Source organism: Cornus florida, unplaced genomic scaffold (genome assembly GCF_030987335.1).
Source record: "Cornus florida cultivar Cherokee Brave unplaced genomic scaffold, ASM3098733v1 CherokeeBrave_3.0.0_Hap2_Chr07, whole genome shotgun sequence".
NCBI lineage: Eukaryota > Viridiplantae > Streptophyta > Magnoliopsida > Cornales > Cornaceae > Cornus > Cornus florida.
This window is the reverse complement of record NW_026775577.1, coordinates 44,869,055-44,895,222: the sequence shown is the minus strand read 5'-3', so window position 1 is coordinate 44,895,222 and position 26,168 is coordinate 44,869,055. Positions and strand designations below refer to the sequence as shown.

General features: G+C 37.7%; 1 protein-coding gene across 5 annotated transcripts; it reads right to left on the bottom strand.

Moving 5' to 3' along the window:
- Positions 1 to 575: 575 nt before the first annotated feature.
- Positions 576 to 16,529, bottom strand: LOC132267122 (ARF guanine-nucleotide exchange factor GNOM-like). Of its 5 annotated transcripts, none has more exons than XR_009468874.1 (5): positions 16,248 to 16,529; positions 11,333 to 12,588; positions 6,572 to 10,289; positions 6,297 to 6,388; positions 576 to 907 (listed from the first exon to the last, which is right to left on the bottom strand). XR_009468874.1 is itself a non-coding variant. In XM_059768191.1 (3 exons), the coding sequence occupies exons 2-3, from the start codon at positions 12,068 to 12,070 to the stop codon at positions 6,630 to 6,632; spliced, it is 4,398 nt and encodes a 1,465-aa protein (XP_059624174.1). In that variant the 5' UTR covers positions 12,071 to 12,547; positions 16,248 to 16,529; the 3' UTR covers positions 6,462 to 6,629. The 5 variants fall into 5 exon arrangements, 1 of the variants encoding a protein (XP_059624174.1); XR_009468872.1 differs by having other exon boundaries at positions 11,333 to 12,547; XR_009468873.1 differs by having other exon boundaries at positions 6,628 to 10,289; positions 11,333 to 12,547.
- Between the last annotated feature and the right edge of the window lie 9,639 nt (positions 16,530 to 26,168).

The window sequence follows — 26,168 nt, the reverse complement described above, 5'->3', positions numbered from 1 at the left end:
TGCGGGCTCAGGCCCAAAGCGGACAATATCATACCATGTGGTAGAGTGGGTCGTTACAAGATATCATACCACCCTGCAAGCACCATGTTACCCATGTGGTTGGGTTGTTTCCCGTATCTGGGAGTCCGTGTTCAAGCCTTGCACCATCCCTTATCCCCTCTAACCATTTACCCCTTTAGAAACTGTGCCTTCTCATTTTGCAGATCCTCATTATGATTTACACAAATTAACAGCAGTATCTACTCATTTCGGGTTTAAAATTTCTGTTGTGTTTCTAAAGGCAGACATTTAAAATTTTTGTTCGAGGAAATGGAGTTGACCATTCTATTTTCTCACCAGCCAGAATGCATTGTTATCATTTACAAAGCCCCCCAAGACTGCAAAAAGGTGGTTTCCAGGTAGAACTAATTTGCCAGGGTCCATGCCCATCTTGCATTTACGAGACATGTCTGAATGGGTAGCCTGTGTGGAAGAACATTTGAAGAAAGTTTCTATAAACTCCTATAAGAGCCATTGCCAAAGCTTCCAACTGGACGGTGGATATGAACAAAACAGAAATAGGCAACAAAGAAGCAGATGATAAACTTGATACCATTGGCATAGCTTATAACACGTATATACATAAATGGTTCTCGTGACAATATCAAATTTTCTGGAAATTCAAGTGATTCATAATACGTGCTTTGTTTAAGTCCGCCTCATTGATCCACCAGATGTAACTCTAGTTTACACTAACTCCACAAGCAAGGAAACATACAGGAAGTATATACTCTAGACTGCCAAAACCCTACAATTGTGTCTGCAAGCAATACCAAAGGAATCTTGCGGTTACTAATAGGCACATGAACGTGGTGTGAAGCTCCTTGGTCGAACCTTGAATATCCAGCATCTGGGACAAAACTAAGACCTGTGGAAGTTTGATTTGAAAAGGTAATATGATCAATACATATTGCTGGTAAAACACAAAAGGCATAAATCATTTGCCAATTCTAATGAAAATCATATATCAAGCACTTCACAGAAAATATCAAACATGCATAGCATGACACCGTTTTGGAATTTCAAAGGGATTATAGGTATTAGAAAACTGTGCATCAGCTTAATTATCCATAACACACACACACCAAAAATAAAAATAATAATAATAATCTATGCATCAGCTTAGAAGTCACAACTTGCGCTTAGAACATTGTTACGCAGTTAAAGACAATACATAAACAAATATAGTTCACCATATGGACTTCTGTATATCAACGAGCATCCTAATATAATATTTTGGAATTAGTAGTTGACTGATCACATTCAACAAAAATAAACTATTGGTTTAACCTGCAAGGAGCAAGTTTACACAAGAGAACAGGACTAATCACATGTTTAAATAGATATGTTGGTCTTCAATACCACGATTTCATCTATTTCAGCTAGTGTTCTTTTCATCTTCCCTTATGCTACACCTTGTCCAGATTAGAGAGGGGTTTGTTTTACCACTCTTGCCTTATTTAGGGGTATATCTCAGTTTTGACAACAATATTGTCCTTTATATTATCTACAAGAGATGAAAATTTGGTTCCCGCCATATCCTCGGAATTTGTCTTGGGTGTTTCGAGAAAGATTGAAGGATGAAAATGAAATGAAATGAACACACATGCATGCAGAATAAGTTAAATATTACTCCCATCGGTAACTTTTTGTAAGATTCATCTTTTGACAATAGAAAGAAACACAGGATTGAGTGTCAATCTCATCTATCATCCATGTTTGTCAAAAATCTCTGCTCTCATCCCTTTGGTGGATTTCAAAGGGTGGCGGGTGAAATTTCCCATTGAGTTCGCACTTGTGTTTCCTCCTCTCTTTTTTCCATTCAGTCAGGCACCAATTTCTTTTCATCAAATCTCTCTCTCCAAGCTCTTGCACCACCTCCAGCACACCAATCAGAAGTTAAAAATTTTGCCTAATGCTCAGTCCAAATTCAGTTTTAACTTCTGAATATTTGTTGTTGATGGCACCACAGAAAATAAGAAATATGATATTTGAGCGAGTATGGATTGTCTGGGAAAAGGGGGCAGAATAGAGATAGTGATGTGAATCAGAAAAAGGTTAATGATGGATTGTGAAGGAGATGGTGATTTGACCTGATGGTGGTGAGAATTGCAAACGTAAGATGGTGGGGTGGGAGGGGGTGAATGGAGGATGGTTAGTGTGCTAGATTGAGGACATGTTGGGTTAAGTGGTTATCAGAAGATCAAGTGGTTGGTGGGGATGTGAGTTGTTTATGCAGATGGTGATTTTTCCTAGAAAGAGGAGCAAAAAGTAGAGAGACCAACAAAAAAAGAGAAGAGACGGAAAAGAGGAGATCCACTAATTCAGTTTTAGAATTATATTTATGCCCCTCCTCTTAAGAGTAGAACCAACAAATAAGAGGGGCCCTTCTGTCTTTTCATAGGATGAAAGAAGAAAGTACTTATATGCATAGAATGGTGGGGCAGTAAATATTTTTTACATATATGTATGCCTAGATAAAAAGAATGGAAATGTAAAAATTATTGAATCAAGGACCTAATAATAAATATGCTGATGTAAAAATGATTGAATAAAGGACCTAATAATAAATATATGTATGCATCTATTTAATGGAATTTATGCCCCTATTAGAATGCTTTCCTTCTTTCCCTTTTTTTTTTTGGATAAGATTTCATTAAGAAGCACTGGGGAAGTGAATCCAAGAACAACTGCACAAAGGGGGGAAAATTAACTATTATCTGCATCTCTACAATCTCAAGCTAACCAAAGGGCATCTAGCCCAATGGTATAACACCCCATCCTCAAAGAAGAAGGAAGAGGTTCGAGTCTGGGTGTGGGCAAAAAAGCATAAATGAGTGGGTGTGTGAGTTGTGTTTCCTGCCAATGAAAAAAAATAATAAATAAAAATAAATAAATAAATAAAAAATTCTCAGGCTATCCAAAAAACCAAGAAATTCCTCCACAGATTTATAAGCCCTCCCTGAAACCCCAAAAAAGATGAGCTCAGAATATGGTGTTTTATCATCCATCCCAGAGCTTCAACTCCATCAAAACTTCAAGAGACATTTTTTTCAAGCCAAATCCCCCACCAAATACAAAGGGGTCCAGCCTTCCAAGCATCTCAAGCCTGGCTTCCTACTAGGTTACCCCTTTCAATACTAAATTATCAAAAAACATTATCCTAACATAACAACCAGGGGAAATGATAAAATACTTTTTCAAACTTATGCCGCATAATCCCATTAATTTCGGTTGTTAAACTCTAGCTATGCTCTTTCTCCTACTTCCCTACTTTCTCTCCCTCTTTTATCTTTCTCATACACCACCCTTCTAGTGTAAAAAAAAAAATGCAGTTGTTAAAAACAAAGACTGTAGGATAAAAATTGTATTAAGGTGGAACACCAAGGGAATTTTTGGAATAAGAGAAAAGGCTATATATATGATATAAAGATAAATAGTGAACAGCGAATTCGCAAAATTAAACTGTTCAGAGGAAAACGTGATTTCTTCATTTTTAAAAGAATTTAGCAATAAAATCGTGCAGTGCAGGGAAAGATCAATTTATGACTTTGAGAAGATCAGGAATGTTTACAGCAGAGCAACAAAGAAACCAAAAGAAAACGCAGGAAAAAACACATGTAAAGGGAAAAAAACCCCTCTGCCATATACAGAATGTGCAAAAAAACCCTCGTGCTCAAAAAATTCCATTACATTTTCCAAATTGAGCATATAAGGACAAATCCTTCAATTTGCCGTTAATTGAGGAATGAAATGACAAAACTAAAGAGTCCTAAACGATGTCCTTCAATTTCTGGGTCTCTCTCTCCGATCTCAGCTCTCTTGATTTCACTCTCTCTCTCAGTTTGATCTCTCTCTATTTCAGTCTCTCATTGATGACGTCGGAGATGTTTTTGACTCGGGCAATGTCAGCGGGTTGTGCGGGGAAGAGGCAGCCGATGGTGGCAGGGGAGCTGTCAGTTGGGTTTGATCGGAAAGTGAGGTAAGATGGGAGCTGCCAATTCAGAAAAGATCTGTTTGAAGAGAAGGACATCAAAAACCCTCTCGTCCCTGTTGGGTAATTGGTATCTCATCAAGATCTTTTTTCTATCAATTTATATGCAGTGTATATAATATATATACACACACACATCTATTCACGGGTTTATATCGACTTGTTTGAATACTTCAAGAAGGAACGATGGATGCACTGGTTGAAGGTGACATGGAGCCATGGAGACCATGAATGATAGGATGAAGCTAGAGAGGTTTGTAATGGTTTCCATTTGGTGTATTCAAGAAGACCTGTCTTTAAGACCCACAATGAGGAAGGTAACTCAGATGCTTAAAGGGGTTGTTGAAGTTAAGGTCCCCCCAAGTCCCTTCCCATTCACTACTACTAACTCAATCCCAGCTTCTATTGCAACACAAAATTGATTTAGATTCTGGTCTTTGCTTTGTTTGTCCTTCAATCTTTGTTCTAGCAACTTATTTGTAACTTGTTATGCTGTCTATGTACGACTCCCTTTGCCTTCTAATGCTTGTTATTCTAGTTTTGGGTCTTTAAATATGTTGCTGCAAATTTTACGTTACAACAGTTTCAGGAGTAATAAACTTTGATTCCACCAAGTTTTGCAAGTTGCCCCACTGGAATAAAATTTACCCTCCAAACGATAAAAAAACTTGCAAAGAAGACCAATAGGACAACCCCATAGGTTTCTGTTAAGTGCATAGTAAGATTACATTAATGATCCTTAATAAATAATAAAGAAATATACTATCTTATACGGCGTCTTCTTGGCAGCAACTTTAGCTCATAAACCTGCTTCTCACTCTATCCTCACACTCATCGAGTTCAATAAGTTTCAATCTCTATGATAGGTTTCTGTTAAGTGCATAGTAAAATTACCTTTTTGATCCTTAATAAATAATAAAGAAATATACTATCTCATACGACGTCTTCTTGGCAGAACCTTTAGCTCATAAACCTGCTTCTCACTCTATCTCCCTCACACTCGTCGAGTTCAATAAGTTTCAATCTCTATGAACTCAATCCTATGTTCATCACAGCACTTCTCACTTTTAAATTTTTCCAGATGTCTAAATGTTGTTTTTTTTCTCTCTAATACTATCCTTCATGTATATATGATGTTTTTCCGGGCCATATTTTCAGGTGCCAATAGGCCAAAGACAAGTTTGTGGAAACCAGTACTACAACAGTAAACAGCACCATACGGAATTTAATTAGTCTTCTTCTCTTTTTACAATTTTGTGTGCATGTGCATGAGAGAGATGTCAAAAGCTGGTTTCTTGTATTTGGGCGGATAGGAAATGGGTTTATAAAGCTGGTGAGTCAAGGAAGTGAAGATGATTATGATTTACAACTGCAGAGAGGCTATGAAAATGGAGGACAATGAAAGATGGTGCTCAGAACCAACCCTGCAAAAAACAGTTGGATTCCCAGCGTCAAAGACGACCAGTTATTGTTAACAGCACCAATCCATTAACTTCAATAAAAGGTCAATATATATAGATCATACGCTCGTTTAGTATCCTGAGTAAATCGTTATGTGTTCTCTATTTATCAGGATGTTTGTGCCCTTCAAAGCCTAATAGAAGTGGAAGTTGTTAGATCATTCTAGAGATTGAAGCTTGTAAATGAGATGGGGTAATCGAGATAAACAGAGTGAAGCGTCTTATATCGTTCTATAACACCCAAAATATGCCCAGTTAAAAACTAAAGAATGCGGCGATAGATCCATAAACAGAAAGGGAGGAACATAAAGAGAAGTAGGGGGGAGAGAGAGAGAGAGAGAGAGAGATAGTACGGTCACATGTTAGGGTATTTGGGTTTATAAGAATGGGGAGAGAGTAGTTAGGGACATTCCCAGGTTTTCAAAAAAAGAGGACAGCAAGTGACAGTCAAGGGTTCTGCCTAATGGCTAGTTCGTAATGACAGATTGACAGGGCTTACAGTGGTGTTCTTTTAGGTTCACGAGGCTAGCATTGTGGAAGTTGTTTGGGATGCGGTTCGTCACTCGTTCAAATGTACATGGGGGAGATATGTAAAATGTACAGGGGGTGATATGCAAAGATTTTACTGTCCAGGGTTTTTTTTTTTTTTTGCAATTAAGCCAACTTCACAAAACACTGTTTTAGCATCCTTAAAACAGAATTGACCCAAAATCACTATGGTTCCTAATTTTAGACTACTAAATACTTCTTGGAAATGGTAACTTCAAAAATGAGTAAAACAATATGGCAAACTCAATAAATACCTTCAAGAACCTCCTCCCACAATGACAAAATTCCATTTGAAGGAGTGACGAACCACATCCCAAACAACTTTCACAATGCGAGCCTCGTGAACCTAAAAGAACACCACTGTAAGCACACATTTAAATAGATTCTAGAAATCACAAAGACAGCAAGAAGGCCAAAAATTGAAAGAGAACACACAATAAATTTACTGTTTATATAAATCAAAAGGCTTTTATATGCAGTAGTAGAAACAGAAACTGCCACCTAAAATCACCACTGTTCACTATCATACCATGTAAAGAACATGCATTAAAAGAAGCAATTCAAATCAAAGAACATTGTACAAACTGTTAGCCTCCTGTACAAGCTTCTGGAGTTGCAGTTTCATTAGGAGCAGAACCAGTTTCGTCAGATACAAGACTTCCACCCATTTCAACTTGATTAGGCTGTGACTGCACTGAATCTTGATCTGGGAACACCACAGATTGCAAAGATGGAGCAATGTTATTCACATGTAACCATGTCAGTTCCCACAAGCTATCTCCACCTAGGGCACTCCTCTGTGCAAGCACTCCCCTTGTCTTCATTACAAGCAAAGTATTCTTGAGAAGTTCAGGGACTAGTTCTTGAAGCTTCTCACTTCTCTTCCCTCTGACTTTGGCCTTCATATACTTCTCCATACGACCAAGAACACCCAGCCACAGTTTGCAAAAGGTTGTTAACTGCGAGAGCTCATGAAGCAACTGTAAAAATACTTTTGACAGTAGCTTCAAGGCAAGGATTAGTGTTCCTTCCATGTTTCGGTAGTCCTTTTGAGAGTGCCCCTGCGCAATTTCCAGCAAGTCATCAAGCATTGTGAATATGACATGATCAAAACATTGCAACCACAAACCATGTGGAAGTTGGACGCCATCCACTCCTGTCAAGCACATTTGCAATGATATGATAGCATGATTCCTAACTTCCTCTCTCTGGTCCAAACAAACTTTTCTCATACCCTGCACAAGCTTCAGCCACATCTCCCCTATATCCTGAGACCCCAACGATTCCCTATTTTCTTGGGCCCATCGTGCTAAACAAGCAGCAGAACCTGCCATAAGATTCAGTGCACGAACAGACCGGTCAGCCTGTCCAACACGAGACTCGGCAAACTGCCTTGCTGCATCTATGCAGAGAACAAAATTAGCGGGCAACAAGTGTGCTCCATCAGACATGATGAATAATAGTGCGTCGAATCCTGCTTCAGAAGCTTCAGGGTGTCGAGCTGTGATGGAAAGTAAGGATGTGATAGTTCGCCACCCCATTTGGGATCTGATGTGAGTGGCATTTGCTTTCACAAGACGACTGACTTCCTGTGTGATTTGCTCACAGTAAGCATCAGCAACCCGAGCATCTAGCTTTAAAACCAGCTGCAATGACCTCAAAAGTTCATCAGCCAGATTTTCTTTATAAGGAAGTAACCGCTGACAAATCCGAAGGAGTCCAAAAACAGCCTTCTCAACCAGGGCACAAGGCATCACAGTTGACTGAACAATATTAGATATGTGCTCATAAACACCCTGCCAGAGAAGTACAATCCTATCCCGGTTGTTCAGGGTTATTGCAATCAGCAATTCCAAGCAGAAAACTGCAGTGTCTTCATCCTCAGGAGAACTATTTCCCTTCTGGGGTCGCCCTGCAGCCCAAATGAGGGCCCGTGCAAGCTGTAACAAAGAATCGGATTGCAAAAATTTACTCTCCGTAAAGATGCCGTCAATGTGGCATTTCTGAATTGTCTGCAGGGTGCGCTGATGAGCTGCAAGTTGTTGCTCAGTAGGTTGAGATCTTGGCTCCTCTGTATCAAGGGATAATAGCTGACTGAACCGACCCATCAGTCCAGAAGACCTCCTAGGAGTCCCCATGGATAGCATGTGAGCTGAAGATAAAGAATTTGTAAGAGGCTTCCCATGTCCAGTGTCAGAAGGTAGGTCTGAGTCATCCGCCGCATCACTGGCAACACGAGCAGGAAGAAGACCAAGCTTGTGCAATTTTAAGATGCAATCCAGGATATTTCTCCAGCCTGTGCGGATGAAATCACCATATCTATTTGCAATGGTGAAGACTGTTACAGTTGCCATCCTGGCCTTTATGTCATCACCGAAGGCTAGAACAGGTTCCTCGATAGATGATGGGTTTAAGAGGGTTGTGAACTTACAGAGAGACACCACCAGATCATCCAAAACATCTTCAAGATGATGGCATGCCGAAATCTTAGCAACAGCCAAGAATCCATCGATACAAGTTTGGTATACATCTTCATGTTCTGCATGATCAAATACCACAGAGATAGCAGCAATTGTCGGACCTGACATTATAGCAAACATATCGTGGTCAAGGTAGGCTCTGGAATCGGATACAATGAATGGAGCAGTCTTCTTGGATTTGTGCATTAGATCAATCCAACGGCTTGGGGTCATTTCAGGGAAACCGGAACCCTGTTCGGGGGTTGTGCGGATCTCATTCTTGCAAATTGAGTGGTACAACTCTGACAGAAAGTCTCTAGGGAGATCATTGCCACCGTTGATGTGCCGATTATTCCGGATGAAATCTTCCTCTGTCATCTTTTTCTTCACCTGTACATTGTGCTGATCTGTGTTGAGCATTATTAATGAGTAGGACAATAATAAAGCAGCATCCTTATTAACAAGAATGTGAGGTGATTGCTCGTAATATCTCTCCGAAAAGGCCTCGAGAACCCTCTGTATCTTTTGTGATTCACCAGGCAGTCGGAAAGTTTCCAAAAACAGCCGCAATGCAGTATCCAGGTTCATGTCTTGGAAGTCAAAAGTCCCAGCAAATTCATGAAGAACCTGAACACAAAACTCATCATGATTTCCCAGGAAATCTCCAACAAGATTCTTATCTAACCCAGCAGTGTACCTGAAAAAGCAAGCCACACTTTGGGGATCAAGTTTGTCAGGCAATAGATGCGTTCCTTGGAGAAACTCCAGCCCTTTTTTGGGGTCCCGATTAAAGTGATCAGCTCCAATCATCAACCTTCTTTTGATGTATTTCCTCCGGCGGACAAATGGAACCCAATGATCAGGATCACTATAGTTGTCACACTTCACCATCCAGAATGGGGTATACTCCTCAAGATTTACAGGAGACAGTTCCAAGCTGACTGATCCATTGCCTATCCTCTCAGCCATTCCCTGAACTACTGCAATCAGACCATCCAAAGCAAGAATATGCATTGCAGACAAAGGACAGTTCACTGGAAATGCACTTTTGGACAACAAATTAGCAAGGTCTTCAAACACATTACTGCAAGTTATGTCGCAATCTAAGTTGGCATACATCTCCACCATAAAAGTTTTCTGCCGGCAAAAGTCAACAAGAGCCTCCATTGCGACCTCCTGCTGCTGATAATTAGCCCCATATCGACTCTGTGCAAGCCTCAAAATCACACAGGAAAAGAAAGCCTCGAGCTGTAGTTTAAGTTCAGTGCGCAAATGATGATAAAGATTCAGAACGATGCTACAGACCATTGAAAGAATAAGTGGACTCACAGACAAGCCAAATTGCATCAGACTACGGAATAGTTCATCCTGTACCATACTCAACAATCTAGGATGTCGGCAAATAGAGGAACCACCCAATTCTATAGCTGAATTGATCAAGCTCAAGGAAAAAAGAGGCACATTTTCATCAAACGCTATAGGATTTGGTTTGGGAATGGCAGTGGCTCCCGTATCCTCAACAAGAGTCAACAATTGACAAAAGAAGTGAAATATCTCCACCATACAGGGAACGCCATATGGTTCGGTCATTAAATGCAAATCATATGGAGTAGCATCCTTTCCGTTACCAGCTCCGATCATGTTTTCATCCATCATACCAGTAACTAGGCCACCAGAAGCATTAGAAACCAAACTTCCAGAGGATGTTTGGCTATCATATACTGAATTACCATTCCCATTCTCTGATTGCTTACCCCCAAAATTATAATCATTATCAATCCCACCGGCCTGCACAAGAAAAAAATGGGTTAATGTGCTTTCATAAAGCAAGCTGTATATAATTTCGTATGCAAATTCTGCAGTTTTGACACATGGATTCATTGTACCAAAGTACCAAAACTTTTGCACAAGAGATTGCTTCAAGGCCTCAGCCATTTAAAACACACGCACATATAATGGCAGTGATTTTACATAACCAGACTATGAATGCAACTACTTGTGCTACTATAATAGCTGTGATTTTACATAACCAGACTATGAATACAACTACTAGTCCTACCATGAAGCACGAATACTAATACTACGAGAAAATAGAAAAAGATAATGGCTGTAATTTAGGTGATTCCCCCTCAGGGTAACCACCACCCACCACGGAGATGCTCACTACAACCTGCCTTTCGGCCTTTCTCTCCCGTTGCCTTAGCTTGGATTTAATTAGATAAATCCTATATGACTCTTAGTCTCTTATTATTTGTTGTTTTCTTGTGACTTGATCAAGTGTCAGCAATTTGTAAAGTGCAAACTCTCCCACCCTTAAAAAAAAAAAATGACTATTGTGGCCATCAATATTGTCCCATGTAGATTATAGTCCAGAGTGGTAAACTAATAGATGAACAAGCAATTTTTGAATCACAGTAACACCATTGTTCATGGTACTCAACCTAGGAGCAGACATACATTCTGAATGCTAGATTAAGTTCTCAAGAAATAACGAAAATGAAACCACATATAGTAGCATGGTTTCTGATAACATGGAGTTGTGAAGTGATGGGGGGTGGGAGGGGGTGAAGAATTAAAGGTTCTTTTTCCGATGGGATTGGTAGTCACTGTCAGGATTCGCATAGTTTCCATGAAACCACTAGTTTTATATATATATATATTTATTTTGGTGGGGGGGAGGGTGAGAGATAATCAACAGTTATTTTATTATCATATATTTTTCGTTCTCAGTATTTTAATAGATATTCACTCACTTTCCATAACCAAAAGAAGAATGGTAAAAGGTGCACCCAATTAGAAAACAAAAAGAGGAAAACAAGCAGCAGACCTACCTCCTGTTTGACAGAACCACCTCCTCTAACCAATGAACGTTCAGTGTTGTCAACATCTTGAAGGTGTGAGAAAATACACCTAACAAGTTCATGCAACGTGTGGCGGGCTATTCGCTGTAACAACTCGCCTTTTGTCACCGCTTGATGAACTACCCGGAAACAAGTATTCACTATGGTACAAACATGCTGATTGCTAAGCAGAATTGATGTTTTACTTTTCATGCAAGCCAGAAGAACCTGAAGTATCTTCATCAGGACCACTTCTTCTGATGCAGGATCAGTCACCTCAAATCTGCAGCTAGTCACAGCATCAACTACCAAGTGCATAGCATCTTCAACATTAACAGTATTTAGATCGAGTACATCAAGAGCTAAAATCTTGTAAACAGATGACAAAGCAACACCTGTGATCGGTGCACCAGTTTCATCAGATCGAATCACATCCAAAAATGGCTGGAGATACACAGCAGGATTGACGGTATGCCATTGATGCTGCCAAGAAAATATCTGCTTCCGTAAAGTCTTCAAAGACTGGATGAGAGAGTTCTCTAGCTGATCATCACCTGTCATATAACGACCTCCCCATCTCACATTCCTCCTCATAACTGCCAATACAGCACCTATTTCTGAATTAATCGTACATGCTAAAGCAGCTTTGTTAGAAGAGGGTGTTGTTTCACAATCTTCTGGTTCTTCTTCAATTGACTTTATTCCAGACTGCAGCTTTAGACGCCCCATATTGAAATTAATTTCTCTAAGATACCAAGTTCAATCTGTAATTAACAACTGCTATGCAGAAAAAGTGCTGGGAGCAAGCAATTCATACCCCTCATTGTCTACAGAGAACCCCAATATACATACTCATTAGGAGATTACTATCAATTAATAAGCCAAAAGGATCTCAGAAAGTATCATGAAGGAGGCAACTCCAACGCAGCACCTACTTTTGAATTAGTATTACATGCTACAATGATTCTTTCACAATCTTCTTCGACTGTCTTAATTCCATATTGCAGCTTCAGAAACCCAATTTTCAAGTCGAATAATTTTTGCTAAGAGCACCAGTTCAATCTGTAGTTAGCAACTTGTATGCAGAGAAAGTACCAGAACCTAGCAAAGCATGCCCCTCAGGGTCCACAGAGGAAACCAATATAGCTGTATTCTTCCAGCTCAGCAAGTAACATAAACAAGACACCTCCAACAAAGCACCTATCTCTGAATTAATCATACATGTTAAAACAGCAACTACAACATTTCTGCAAACACATTACATGCAGCTTGAGCATGGTACTACCATCAAATAATCACTATATATAAAGGCATCTTAAGAATTTCTTATGAACAATGACACTAATGAAACAGAACAATAGCAAAATCCTTTTATGGTTTCAGAAAACAGCTTTTGGTAAGCATGAGTAGCAGTACCACTGGTCCACTACACTAGTATACGTCACTATTGTGACCATATTACTGCTCTAAACTATACTGCCACTGCCTCCCCACTCCACATCACCTCTTCAACAAATGCCACTACCAACACCCACCCATCACAATTATGTCAATGCACTGACACCACCATCACCATTCACCAAAACAAAATCCTCCTTCCTACCAACATTAATGTCCATGATAAAATATGAGCTCCACCACCTAGTATACGTAAAAACGTATTGAGTTAATTACATTAAATGTGTCAATTAGTTACATATTAGTGAAGTTTGCTACATATATCAATGAAAAGACCCAGCATTTAAAAAATCAAATCCTCCTACTCATGTTCACTGATGCTCGTTACTAAAAGACTAAATAAAGAAAGTAAAGAAGCTTTAAACTTTGTAGAAATACTATGTTTCACGATGCCTGTTGACACTACAAGTTAGAATAGCTCACACTAGCCTCACAGTCGACCTTTAATAATAAACAGCCACGGAATAAATCAAATATCGTGGCAGCAAACCAATCAATACCACCAACCATTCATTTTACAGCCTGAATTAAGCACATGTGAAAGGCTAATTGACTAGATGAAAGAATGTGAAGTCTGAACCAACCCATCTGAGTCGTACATCCCTTGAAGGATTAAAACTAAAATCTAAATTAATAAAAGGTACCTACCTAAAATCATGCCCTATTAGAATGCTTTTCTGAGTTCTGAATTATTCACTATAAGGACTTCTAATCACTCTTGGAACCAATCCATCAGCAACGCTTCGACCAATGTGTTTACACTTCACCATCACCGAACATATAAGTCCACTCTTGATCTTACAAATTAAGTTTATTTTGCATTTTCAGTACTAGTAACACAGTCCACTTTGCTTTCATCTCTCTCAAATCTTTGGTTGAATTTCAATAATGGATCTTAAAAGGTAAACCATTTATCTCAATCCAACAATCTACCACCCATTTTACCCCTTTGATCTCTCCGTGTTTCACCAATTCAATGTTATCTTTTTATCCTTTCTACAACATTTTGTTTTCTAGGGACTTGACATATTTTAGTTGTCTGGAAAGTGGAAACCTGAAGAAAACAAAATAAAATACCTTTTTTTATTCTTAAATTTTATATTGTTAAGGTATCTAAGGGAAAGAAGAGAAAAAATTCACTCTACTGTTACAGTTAAATTAGACTATAGATTGGTATGATTTTTAGATTTTGAGCCATTCAATGAATGAAGAGTTTAATCTTCAAAAGTTTTTCAAATTTTTTATTTTCATTTTTCGAATTTAAAAATCAACTCAAGGATTAGATTTGCATCAATTACTTATTGGATATGAATCCATATATGTTGTGTTTAGTCTTTCACCTTTTTTGGCACACACTCATTTTGGTTTGTTTGAAAGAATCTGCTAATTAAATGGGAGTTTTAGTGTCAATAGGATCTTGTATATGTGATTAATAGTATTTCACTTCTTTATGATATCATGATTTGCTATTTCTTATCATGTTCTGTTAATCACTTATGTTTGACTAAGAGAACTCTTAGCCTGAGCAAACAAGAGTGTTTTTCCCTTTTAGGGTCAAGTTAAGATAATACTTTACATATAAATATTAAGAGGGAAGACAAAAATATCTCTAAAGTATTTTTTTTTATAAGTAAATATTCATTAAAGGCACTCAAAAGGGGATTGCTTCCAAGAGAACAAGAAGTCGCCTACAGCGACACTGCAACTTTAAGCTATCCACAAAATCAAAAATAAAATATATCTCTAAAATATGAGCTGTTGAATATATATTCTATGATTCTCTTTAATCAATTTGAGTTTAAGTCAACTGATACTAAATAAATATCGCTAAAAAATGAGCCGTTGAATATGTGCTCTTTGATTTTAATCAATAAGTGTAAGTCAACTAAATTATCAGTCATCCTGTAAAATACAGTGAATAAAAGAATAAACAAGTACTTCATGCTTGCGGTCAAGTCCAGAAATTTGGTTTGTAGGTGTATAACTGAGCAACAGCTTTATCCTATGCACTAATTGTGTTGCCTTCTCTTAGACACAGAATTAGTGCATAATGTGCATGCTATGATCTACATAGCATAGGGACTCACCACTCAGTTGCAACTGCAGACGTATTCAAATAACAGATATGAAGTGATAGTGTTACCTACTCTGATCTTCCTTGTCCTGTCCTAAGGATGCACATCCATTAATAATCTTCGGTTCAGTACAGTATTATTTCAGTATGGAAGTTGACTGATGTTTTGTTCTATGATCTATGATGCACACCAAATGGATTGAACAACGTACACATATTTAAGCCAAAACCTTTTAGCCATGAAAGATATCATGATTGGGTTAGAAAATTGTTTGCTAAATTAAAGGGAATTCCCTTCACATAATGCATCAATCAGTATGTTGCTGGACTGGTCAAAAACTGTTCAAGCCATTATGAACAGTCCAACAGTCAGTAATAGGACCCTACCCCTCTAGAATTCGCATACACTCACCCATTTGACCATAACTTGCATGCTTGCAGCACGTAATTTAAAACAGGCCAATTTGATTGGACCGGATATTAACTGTGATATAAAATAAATGGCATAGTACAAAAAACACCCTCTTTGTATTCATATTGTAACACCCATCTGCTATGTTTTGTGTATACAAGTCCCTAAAGTATTTCCACATGTTGCAAATAAGGGCCTACCAGGTCGTTAGAAAATGACTGCTTAGTCTTTCACACCCAAAAACCCTAAAAATATCCTTTCCCACTTCCAAACACGCCACTTACCTCGGGCATTGTAGCCTAATGGTACTACTTCACCTTCCAAAAGAAGGTCTAGGGTTCAAGTCCACATCTTGCCAACGAAATAAGAAGAAGAAGATATATACTATATATATATATATACCTTTTCTTCTTTTTTTTTAATAAGTAAATACATATATACATTTACTCTCTCTCTGAGAGCAATGACCGCATCTCATTTTCGGATTTTGTTGGATAATGAAGAAAAAAACTATAGCATTAGTGTGTTTACTATTGCCAGAATCACTACCTATAAATTCCAGCACAAAGAAAACCTAGATCACGATTCTCTCTCTATACATACATACATATATATGTAGATAGAAGAATTGGTGGATCGAGCTACATAGATCTGGGACATGATGCCAACAAGATATGAAACAATGAGGATCTACTACTTGATACAAAAGAAAAAACAAGAACACAGCATATGAATCGAGTGACGAAACTCGATACTGTTAAAAACGTATACAAAAACCTAAGTTGAAAATCTGTAAAAGCATTATTTTGAGGATTACCCTAAAACAATCAATTAAACATAAATTTTGACAGTGTTCGTAGCAGCTGAGACGAGATGAATACAGGAAAGCTCAGTCAATGCTGAATTTCATGGCAAAAATTTAAGAGAGAAAATCTAGAGAGAGAGAGAAAGAGAGTAAGAACCTGAGTCTCGCCGTTCGCCGGACTCTGATTGCTTGGCGAACTGCAGAGATGAAGGTGTAAGTCGAAGAGCAATGGATCGAATGACTTCTACTTCAGATCGAAGACGCGCTGATGATGATGATGAATTTGAAAGAGAGACACAGAGAGACAGATTATACAGATCGCGCAAGTGTTTTAGCTTTCGGGAGCAAACCAAGACGACGCCGTATCATTTTTATTTTTATTTTTCCTTTTCTTCTTTTTCTGTTATAAATATAATAACTATTGTATGGTTGTAATAGAAATATAATATCACAATATAGAAATTAAAAGTTAAAAGAACAATAAGCGAGAGAGAAGAAAAGAGAACAACTGATAGTTGCACTTATTCATGTCCATTATATTCATATGTAAATATAGAATACATCGCTGAATTCGGCGCCTACATTTGCTTAGGTGGGTTATACATCATTCAACCAATCAAATTCTTTTATAACATCAACATACCAATTGTAGAAATGCACATCACTGCACCAATTACATCAATACAAATATGGGTGGTGGACCCCATATTATATAACTTCAATAATAGAAGAATGAGATGAGAAGAGATCTGTTTTCCTTTTTAAGTTCACTTTGCTTTGGCAAAGTGATTCCAATCCCCAACATTATCATTGCAACAGTAATATCTCGAGTAAATATGACTATTTGAGTTTCAAAATAATTATAAAAAAAATAACAAAATATAAATCACACAAAGTCTGAGAGAAAGAACAAACAATTAGAGCGACATACATTCAAAATAATTTATTTGCAAGTGTTAGTGTTACACCCTCATTCTTAGGGATGGCAACGGGGAGATCTAGGACGGAGAACGTCATTCACATCCCTATTTTGGTTCAGCATAACTACTCAACTTTTCGATAAGACAGTTATGGGAGGGGGTTCTATTCCCGTCCAAAACCGTTTGTTAAACAAAGCGGGATGGGGGACTGGGGGCAAGATAAGGCGGAACGGGTGCAGATTTTATAAAGTACTTTTGTAATTGTATCACAAATTTAAGTAAAGTAAACGATGAAGTAAATTTTCAATTACGGTAATAATTTTTTTTATCTTATTTGAATAAAAACGAAATTTAATTTTTCAATTAAAACTTTAAACTTAATATTTTTATAGGAACATCCAAATAATACGTAACAAAAGGATATTTAGTATTTATGATTGGAATAGAAAAAACAGGATTTGATTAATATATAAAACAAAATATAAAAATAAAATTACAGTTTATCACTATAAACGAGTAGGGCAGAGAAGGTGACTTTTCCCATCTTCGCCTCAAAATCATACAAGTTTTTAATCCTAATTTTCATTCCCGTCTCAAAATTATTTAATCACCTCTATAACCGTTTTAAATGAGACATGGTAAAGTTGGCACCCAATCGACGGTATGTTGTCATCCCTAGGTTATTCCATCAGCTGCATTCTTATATGTCATTCCTCCAAAAATATATCCTTCAACCAATAAAAAAGTTCCAAATCAAGGCTCAGTTTGTCATGCGTTGTGTTTTTAGCGTTTTATTTTATCCCGAAACAAAACAAGGATTTTATTGTGAAGTGTTCTGAATTGAAAACGAAAATATGTTTGGCGACGCAAATTTGCAGTAGGTGTTGACACTAAAATCGGCTCCTAAGATCCGATCTTAGATTGAGATGGAGCGGGCGTGCCAGAACCAAATATATGGTTCAATGTGTGGATTGTCAACTTTAGTCCCTTTGAGCGAGTTGACTTTCAGACGATTGCGAGGAAAAAGGGAACAGAAAAATTCCTCTTTGGGTTCAAAACTGCCTTAGTTAAAAGGACTTTCCAGTAAACAATTTATAGTAACGTATCAAGAGAATAGAAAGGGGAAGAAATAGATATAGAAAGTGATAGGGAGAAAGAGATATGGAGAGAGAAATAGAACGAGACTGAAATAGAGAGAGAGATAAAGATAGCAATGATGCTATTTGGGGAAGGAGCTTGAGAAAACAAACAAAATAATAAATTGATTCTGAGAGTGCTGGACATACAAGCATTCTAAATACATCAAACTCTATCACATAATTAACTACTAAATCCAAATCAAATTCATTGATAGCCTAATTATTAAACTAAAACAAACTATGTTACTGATAAACTATACTTAACTAACATTAACCAAAAGATAAAAACTACAAACTCCAATCCTTATCCATTTTTAAATTTAACCCAATCCTTGCACGCTAGTTATGCTCCATATTAACCTACATAACCGTTTCCTTCAAAACCCATTTTACAATCAGCCCATATACCAAACTAATTCCTTATCAAACAGCAATTCGGGTCTCATCTTACAATCGGCCCAATACCAAACCAATTCCTTATAAAACAGCAATTCGGTCTCAACCTAAATCCATTGTTTAGTCCAACAACGCATGCCTCCAGCCCAATATCTTTATGGCCCAAATACCAAAATGGGTGTCAACAATGCCCCTCAATTTTGGTAGCTGTTTTAACCCTTCGGCTTCCAAAATTCAAATACCATTATGTTAAAACATGAATGTACCATATAATCTCCTAAGAATCATGAATGTTGGGACTTCCAAAAACCGCCGTATGCACTAATCTATCCTTTCAGCCATTAATAATACAGTTGACCCTTTGGTATCCCTATACTTCACGTTTCTTTCTCATTCACGAAAAACCAAACGATTCTCCTCAAATCAAACTTGCTTCTACCAAAGTACTTTGCTCCCAGAATATCTCTGCAACTTCGTCTTTTCTTTCCTTCAGTCATGGCTTCAAAACTACCAAAATAGAGTGATTTGAATTTGGAATCCCCTTTTTCCAGAGGCAACATCACATACCCAACTTACTAAATCAGCGATCAAAACCCTAGACCACAATGAACTGGATATTACCACGTTAATCGATGTTTCCGAAAATGCTAAGGGGCTTGGCCCTGCATTTCTGAACCGATTCCCTCATCGCTATCGCCGATTTATCTACAGGCCGAGCAACATCTCCCTTTCTCTAAACCTCTCTACCTGACAGCAAAAGGGGATACACCTACCCTTTTCGTCAGAAATTGGCATCCGCCAATGCTCCAATGGAATGAGTGGGTGGATCGTGTGTCTGCTGTGAAAGGAGATCAATGGAAAAGGATGGGTATCTTTGACCTCATCCATCTCAGTAAGATTCCTCTTCCCTTTGACCGAGCTCTATTATTTGCCTCTCTACACTTTTGGTCCCCCACGACCAATTCACTACACTTGCACTGCGGCATGATGTCCCCCACATTGAGGGATGTCTGTTTTTTAACTGGTTTAAAACCTGGAGGGGATGAGATCAACTATCTCCTCTATGATGAAGACACTTCCTTTTATTTCCCAGAGCAAAAATAATCTAAACCCTTTGTACAGTCACATAGCCCATTTTTAAAAGAAATGTTGGGGGAAAAGGGAACTGAAGTAGATGAACAAGAGCACATAGGTTTCTTGTTATTGTGGCTGCGTAGGTATTTACTGTGTGCACCTGCCATCCAAATCACTAAAGATCTTACCCAATTAGCCATTGCACTATCCAAAGGAAAGCCCATGGCCTTAGCTCCGTTTCTTTTGGCTTCCTTATATAAAGGTCTGTCTGATCTTATTACCTCTAATTTCTCAAGATCTAGAGGCCCCTTTTGGCTTTACCAATTCTGGCTACATGCATACTTCCCTGAATTAGCTCCACCCATTCGGTTTGGTACTAGTGATCCCTTACTGTCATTCGGGTATGCCAAAATGAAGCCCAAAGATCACTCATTCAATGATTGTTTTCAATTTTTCTATCATTAATGTAAAAATCAGGACTCTATCTCAATTTCTTCCTTTTTCTAAGTGTCGGTTAGCTCCATCTTGGCCGTTTCCTCCCACTACTGAGTCTTCAATAGAACAGGTTGAACTTTACAATAACTCTTGGGGTCATTTCTTGACTGCTAGGGATATTCCTTGTAATACAATTGCTCCCCATCTTCCAAAGAGCCGCACTGGAGTAGAATTTTATAATCCAGTTCAGCTAGCTCGGCAATTCGGATTGACCCAAATGATCCCAGTACCACCCCACTTTTCTTATAACAAAAACTACCATCGGCGGGTCAAGCTTTCGAATAGTGAACAATTTCAGGATGTAACCAACCGATTCACTCAGTGCCTTCAAAAATTTCATTACAAGCCCTTTATGGAAGAACTACATACTACTCCAGCCTTTGAGACTTGGTGGTCATCATATATCAACTTCACTAGGACTGTAGATTCTAACCTGCTTGTATGCAGCCTTCTTTGTTCCTACAAATTTATTTCCCTTAACTTTCAAGGCGTGGACTCAATTGATCATGTTGCACTTACTACCCCTCCTGAACCAAAGAGCACAATAGACCCAACGCCAAATCATCCTCCTCCCGCTGCTCCTGCAAGCAGGACCAGGTCTCGTTCCCGACATAGTAAGTTCTACACCTTTAACCTTCAAATATAAGCTTGTATTTTGTTTATATGCTTACTTTTATAACTTCAGGCACCTACTCAAATGTACCCGAGCAATCAGTACCCACCAAGTCTGAGGAAACTCAAATCGATTTTCATGTTCCTCTTCAAAGCTATGATGTGACCCGAGCGTGTGCACAAAATAATGCACAATATTTTGAGTTTGGAAATTAGTGTCAAGTGGGCATCATACTTTAAATTTATAAACCGCTTAACACCTATACTATGTAGTATGAGTGAGAAGGGATCGTCTCAAGAGATTATACGTGTTGGAATTTAACTTTAACTCTAACGTATCACAAGATTGCAAAAGATAGAGATTTGTTTGATTAAACTAAGGTGCAATGAAATTAAAATGCAAGTAAAGTAAACTAGTTAGAGATAGGGATTTAAGAGATACGAAGAGAGGTCTTAGGGTGTTGGAATCACCACTAAGCTCATGTAATTAACCACTTGCTTTCCATTAATGGGGAATACATTATTGTGAACAAAATGCGACTACTAATTACAATACTAAGCATGGATCATCTAATTTAAGCATGAATTGTCTTACCTAAACTAATTGTAGCACAACCCATATAGTTTAAGCATGACCCATCTAAATAGCAATAATTGTAGCACACATTAATCTAGAGAATCATGGAATTTGCTATAATAAGCCATGGAATATCTAAGCAATCATAGATTGTCTACCTACCTACAAGCATGAATTAAATTGTAGAACAACCCATCAAACATAAGTATAAACCATCTAATTAATTGACAAACCCATTCAATGAAAACCCATGCTTAGCCATCACTAAATCCTTAATTAATCACACATAGACATGCAACCAACATAGAGAATCTAGTGTAGAGATCAATTCCCCAAATAATCACACATAAGATAACATGTAATTAAAATAGAGAATCAATAGAAAGAATTAATCCATATGAATCATGTAAGAAATAATTCCTAATTTAATCACACATAACCATGTAAATAAATTAGAGAATTAATAGGAAGAATTAAACCATAGAAATCATAGAAATATACCAAGATTCATGAAATTCACAAGGCTAGAACACTAATCACAACAATATATATAAATCCCCAAAAATAGAAATACAAGGGTTTAGATTACACAAGACTTAGGGCTCATCCAAGCCTTAAGTGTAGATCTAGCCAATCATGGAGGAGGTAGATGTGGTCATGAAATTAAGCTCCAAATATGGCTCCATCTTCTTCTTTCTCTTCTTCTTCTTCTTCTTTGAAGCTCTAGAGATGGAGAGAGTGGTCTAGAGATGGATCTTAAGATGTGCCTCCACTTCCCTCTTTTCTTCTAACCCTAATCTCTAATTTTACTAGAAAGAGAAAAATAAAAAATACAATGTAAAAATAAAATGATAAAAAGCTCCTTTACAAATGGGTTACTTCCCATTATATAGAAGGCCCTTTTCTTAGTTACTAAGTCTGGAATATAGCCCCAAAAATATTTAATCCCGTGCTATGTGGTTGGTGGACTTTTGGGCGCGTACGGGAATAAGACAGCTCACTGCCAGCAATGTTCGATCGATGAGAGAAAAAGTTGGATCGATCAGATAAGTTGGATCGATCAGAGAAAAAGTTGGATCGATCAGACTTGGCAGCTTTTCAAGATCAGCCTCTTTTTGCTCCAAATCAGCCTCCTTTTGCTCCGGATCCTCCCTAAGACTTAGTTTGACTTCAAAAAGGCCTTAAGAAACCATTTTTAGCCCATTTTAACATTATTGACCTGAAATAGACAAAAACACAAATAAGTACTAAAACGGGTAAATAAGATAGATAAAGGTCCTAGAATACTCAAGCTTAAGGGGTTTAAAAGTGTACTTTTTAGCGCTCATCAGCATACCCCCATCCTCGGCTACTGCTCAGGTAACACTCACAATTCATTCACCTTTTTTATCTTAATACACACTATTTCCTTTGCTAACACTTTTTATCAGAAAAAGACAAGAAAGAAAACTGTTAGAAAGAAACCTGTTAAGAAATCCCCAGCCAAGAGACACTTTGTCTTGATTGACGATGATGATGACTTAGATGAAGATGAAGTCATGTCTAAGAAAAAGAAAGCCGTCTCTGAAACCCCTTTGGTAATACTCCTCTGTGCCTGATTTTCACACTATGTCTTTATTTAATTGCAATGACTAAATTGGCGCTACTTCCAGAGAACTCCACAGACAAGCCACAGCATTGAAAAAATGGAAATACCAATGGGAAAGGAACAAAAGTCCTCTCCAACACCAATTTCTCCAACTTCTATTAAACACCCAACTGTAGCTGTCGTGAATGAACAAATTGGGGATTCAGATGAAGTAAGTCTTGATCTACATAACTTACTTATTTAAACTTATAAGAATGGAGACTGATCATAATATTTCAGGTACACAAAGACACGGCTTCTCCATCTATACCTACCAGTGTCCACCCAAGTTCTCCTTTCGCAACCCTTGATTCTTTATTTGAATCAGTATTTGATTTATCAGATCTTGAACCCCCTACAACCGAAGAAATCTCTGAAACTCCCTTGGAAATAACAAAAGCAATTCATTTATTGTCCCAGATGTTGCAGCAAGATTTGTCTTCGATTTCCTCCTTCAAAGCAGAACTTACCTAGACCTTCTCCTTCCTGAGTAGCTACCTTGGATTTTCCTTAAATGATCAATCCTTTTTTAAGAGTTTCAGCTTAAAGTTCCCTCCATGATCGCTTCCTATGTTGATTCCACTCAAACCATCAACCGATATATTGCCCAGAACTAAGAAAAAGAAAAACTTTCTCAATCTTTAAAGTGTGGGAGAGAACTTCATCTATCTTTGAAAAAGGAAGCTACTGATTTGGAGGTCAGGGAGCAAAAACTGCAAGCAGAATTCGCTCAGCTTCAATAAAATAAAGCCCAGCTTGACAACAAGGTGACCAATCTGAGGAAACAAACTGAATGTGATGCACTTAGATTCAAAGCGCTCCAGGTTCAAATAGCGAAGCTGGAACAGTCGAAGAACAAGCGGAAGTGAAGCTCACCTGAACCAAGACACAAATGTTTAAGACTGCTAAAAACTTTCACAAAGATCTTCAAAGCCAGAACCAAGGCACCATGCTTCCATCTTTGATCCTAAAAAAAAAAAAAAAAAAAAAAAATCGAATGAAAAGAATAAGCGCACCTAGATGAATAAAGTTTTAATAAAAGGTCCACTTTTTATCTTAATGATCGGTAGTAGATTTGTGTGCTAGTTTGAGGGTAAGGATGTGATTAATTCTTTAGTTGGCTAAGATAGCAACACATTTGATGCCGGTTCACTCAAAAGGATTTTAGAGTTGTTTTGATTTGCATGATCATTTTCTTGATGTGTAAAGGACCATACTTGCTTGCTTGATGTTGAAATTTTGAGAGATTACTTGAAAATGTTTGAAAAATTACATACTTGAGGTAGTTTTCTCCTAATGCTTGTTTGCAATATTAGTACCTCTTTAGAAAGAATGAGCTTAATATTTGTGGGTATCATTTCTGGAAACCCTCACGAGACTTCACTCATCCACTAGGGATAACCTAGGGGTTTAAAAGGCTTGTTACATGTGCTAAGTGCAATCGTGTTCCCTACGAAAGTGGCATTATCCATTTATTGTTTTCTAGTTCATACTTGTATAGTTGTTCATTTCATTCCTTTACTTTCTAGTTCATTGCTAGGGACTAGTAATATTTAAGTTTGGGAGTGTGATGAACACTGAAAAGTGCGTATTTAAACCCCTTAAGCTTAGACATTCTAGTACCTTTATCTATCTTACTTTACCGTTTTAGATTGATTTCGTATTATTTCCTTTTTTAGGCACTTATCCCGAAAATAAGCTAACTCAGCTAAATAAGAGCTTAATTGAAGCAATTCTGGGATTAAACAAAGAAAGGAGCAAAGTGGAGAAAGAAGGAAGCAAATGAAGCCAAAGGTGGGAAGCAGCAAGGTTCGATCGATCCAAGATCAAGGTTCGATCGATCGAACAATGATCGATCTCAACACTTCAAGATAGATCCAAGCCTTGACCCAAAAGCATAAAGTTCCAAAAGTTCGATCGATCCAACACCATCCTTCGATCGATCGAACACTTTTGTCCTTATTCAAATGATTGATCATATCCACAGCTGTACCACCCACTAACCACTTTTGTCCTTTTCCCATAAATATCTCCCATAAATATCTCGGATTTGTCTTTTTCCAAAAAGCTCAGCCAGTTAGATCGATCCAGCCTAAGTTCGATAGATTTCAGCTAGTTCGATCGATCCAAGACCAAGGTTCGATCGATCGAACTTCCTCCAGTGCAAAAAAGTTAAAATTCCATCTCATTGAAAGTTATCATTTATCCAATCATTAGGGAATATTGTGTGCACGACCCCAGTTCATTTTGGGTGTCATTTTGACCTACCTATATAAGGATAAAGATTACTTTTTACAAAAGGAGCCAACATTTATTTTCATATCATCTCTTGGAGAGCAAGCTTAGAGGAGGAGGAGGCTAGAGACACCATAGGAGACTCTTCATCAACAAGGAGCAGAATTCAACCATGGAATTAGCCCTTGAGGGTTGGAACATCATCACCATGAGTGGCTAGACATCCTCTTGGGGCTAGGTTAGCCCCAAGCATGCTTTCTATAACTTAATCTTGTGTATGATTGAGGGATTAGTATTGTAATTGATGTTTTGACACTTTAATATATATATATATATATATATATATATGTCTTGTTTATTCAATGATTTATGTGGTTTAATGCTTCCAATTGATCATTTTATTCTATCCATATGTCTATGTATGCTAGAATAGGTGTTTATGTGCTTGTCTCTAGATTTTGTGTTATTGATGCATGTTTATGTGCATTGATGCTATAGATTTGGAGATTGTCAAAACATAATGCTTAAAGGAATGCTTTTGTGATTCTCTTGATGGTTCATTCTTATACCTTGATGGGTTGTGCCTCTCCCCTAGTTTATTTTCATGCTAGTAGTGTAGATGTAGTGTAGTTGTAGTGTAGTGTTAAATGGGAGGACAATCTATGCTTGTTGTTTGATGATCCAAGCTTTTGAATGCAAGCAGCATATGTCTTTATCCTTGTGTTGTATTTGGATTGTGAGCTTAATGAAAGGATTAATGACTTGTTTTGATTTATTGTGCCTTTCACATGTTGGTTAGACAATATATGCTTTATTGCTTAGATATATTGTGCCTTTCACATGATATTTAGGCAATACATGCTTAACTAGTCATCCTTGCTTGTTGAATCAACCAAACACACACACACTAATATTGCAACACACCATTTTCCCTCATTAATCACTTGTCAATAATATAAAAATGCATTACTTGGTGGTGATCTCTAAACCCCAAGATCTCTCT

Excerpts from the sequence above, each read along its gene's own strand:
- LOC132267122 (XM_059768191.1), bottom strand. The coding sequence starts at position 12,070 with ATGGGGCGTCTAAAGCTGCAGTCTGGAATAAAGTCAATTGAAGAAGAA. Across the intron at positions 10,290-11,332 it reads GTGGTTCTGTCAAACAGGAG|GCCGGTGGGATTGATAATGA; the intron begins GTAGGTCTGCTG and ends TTTCTTGTGCAG.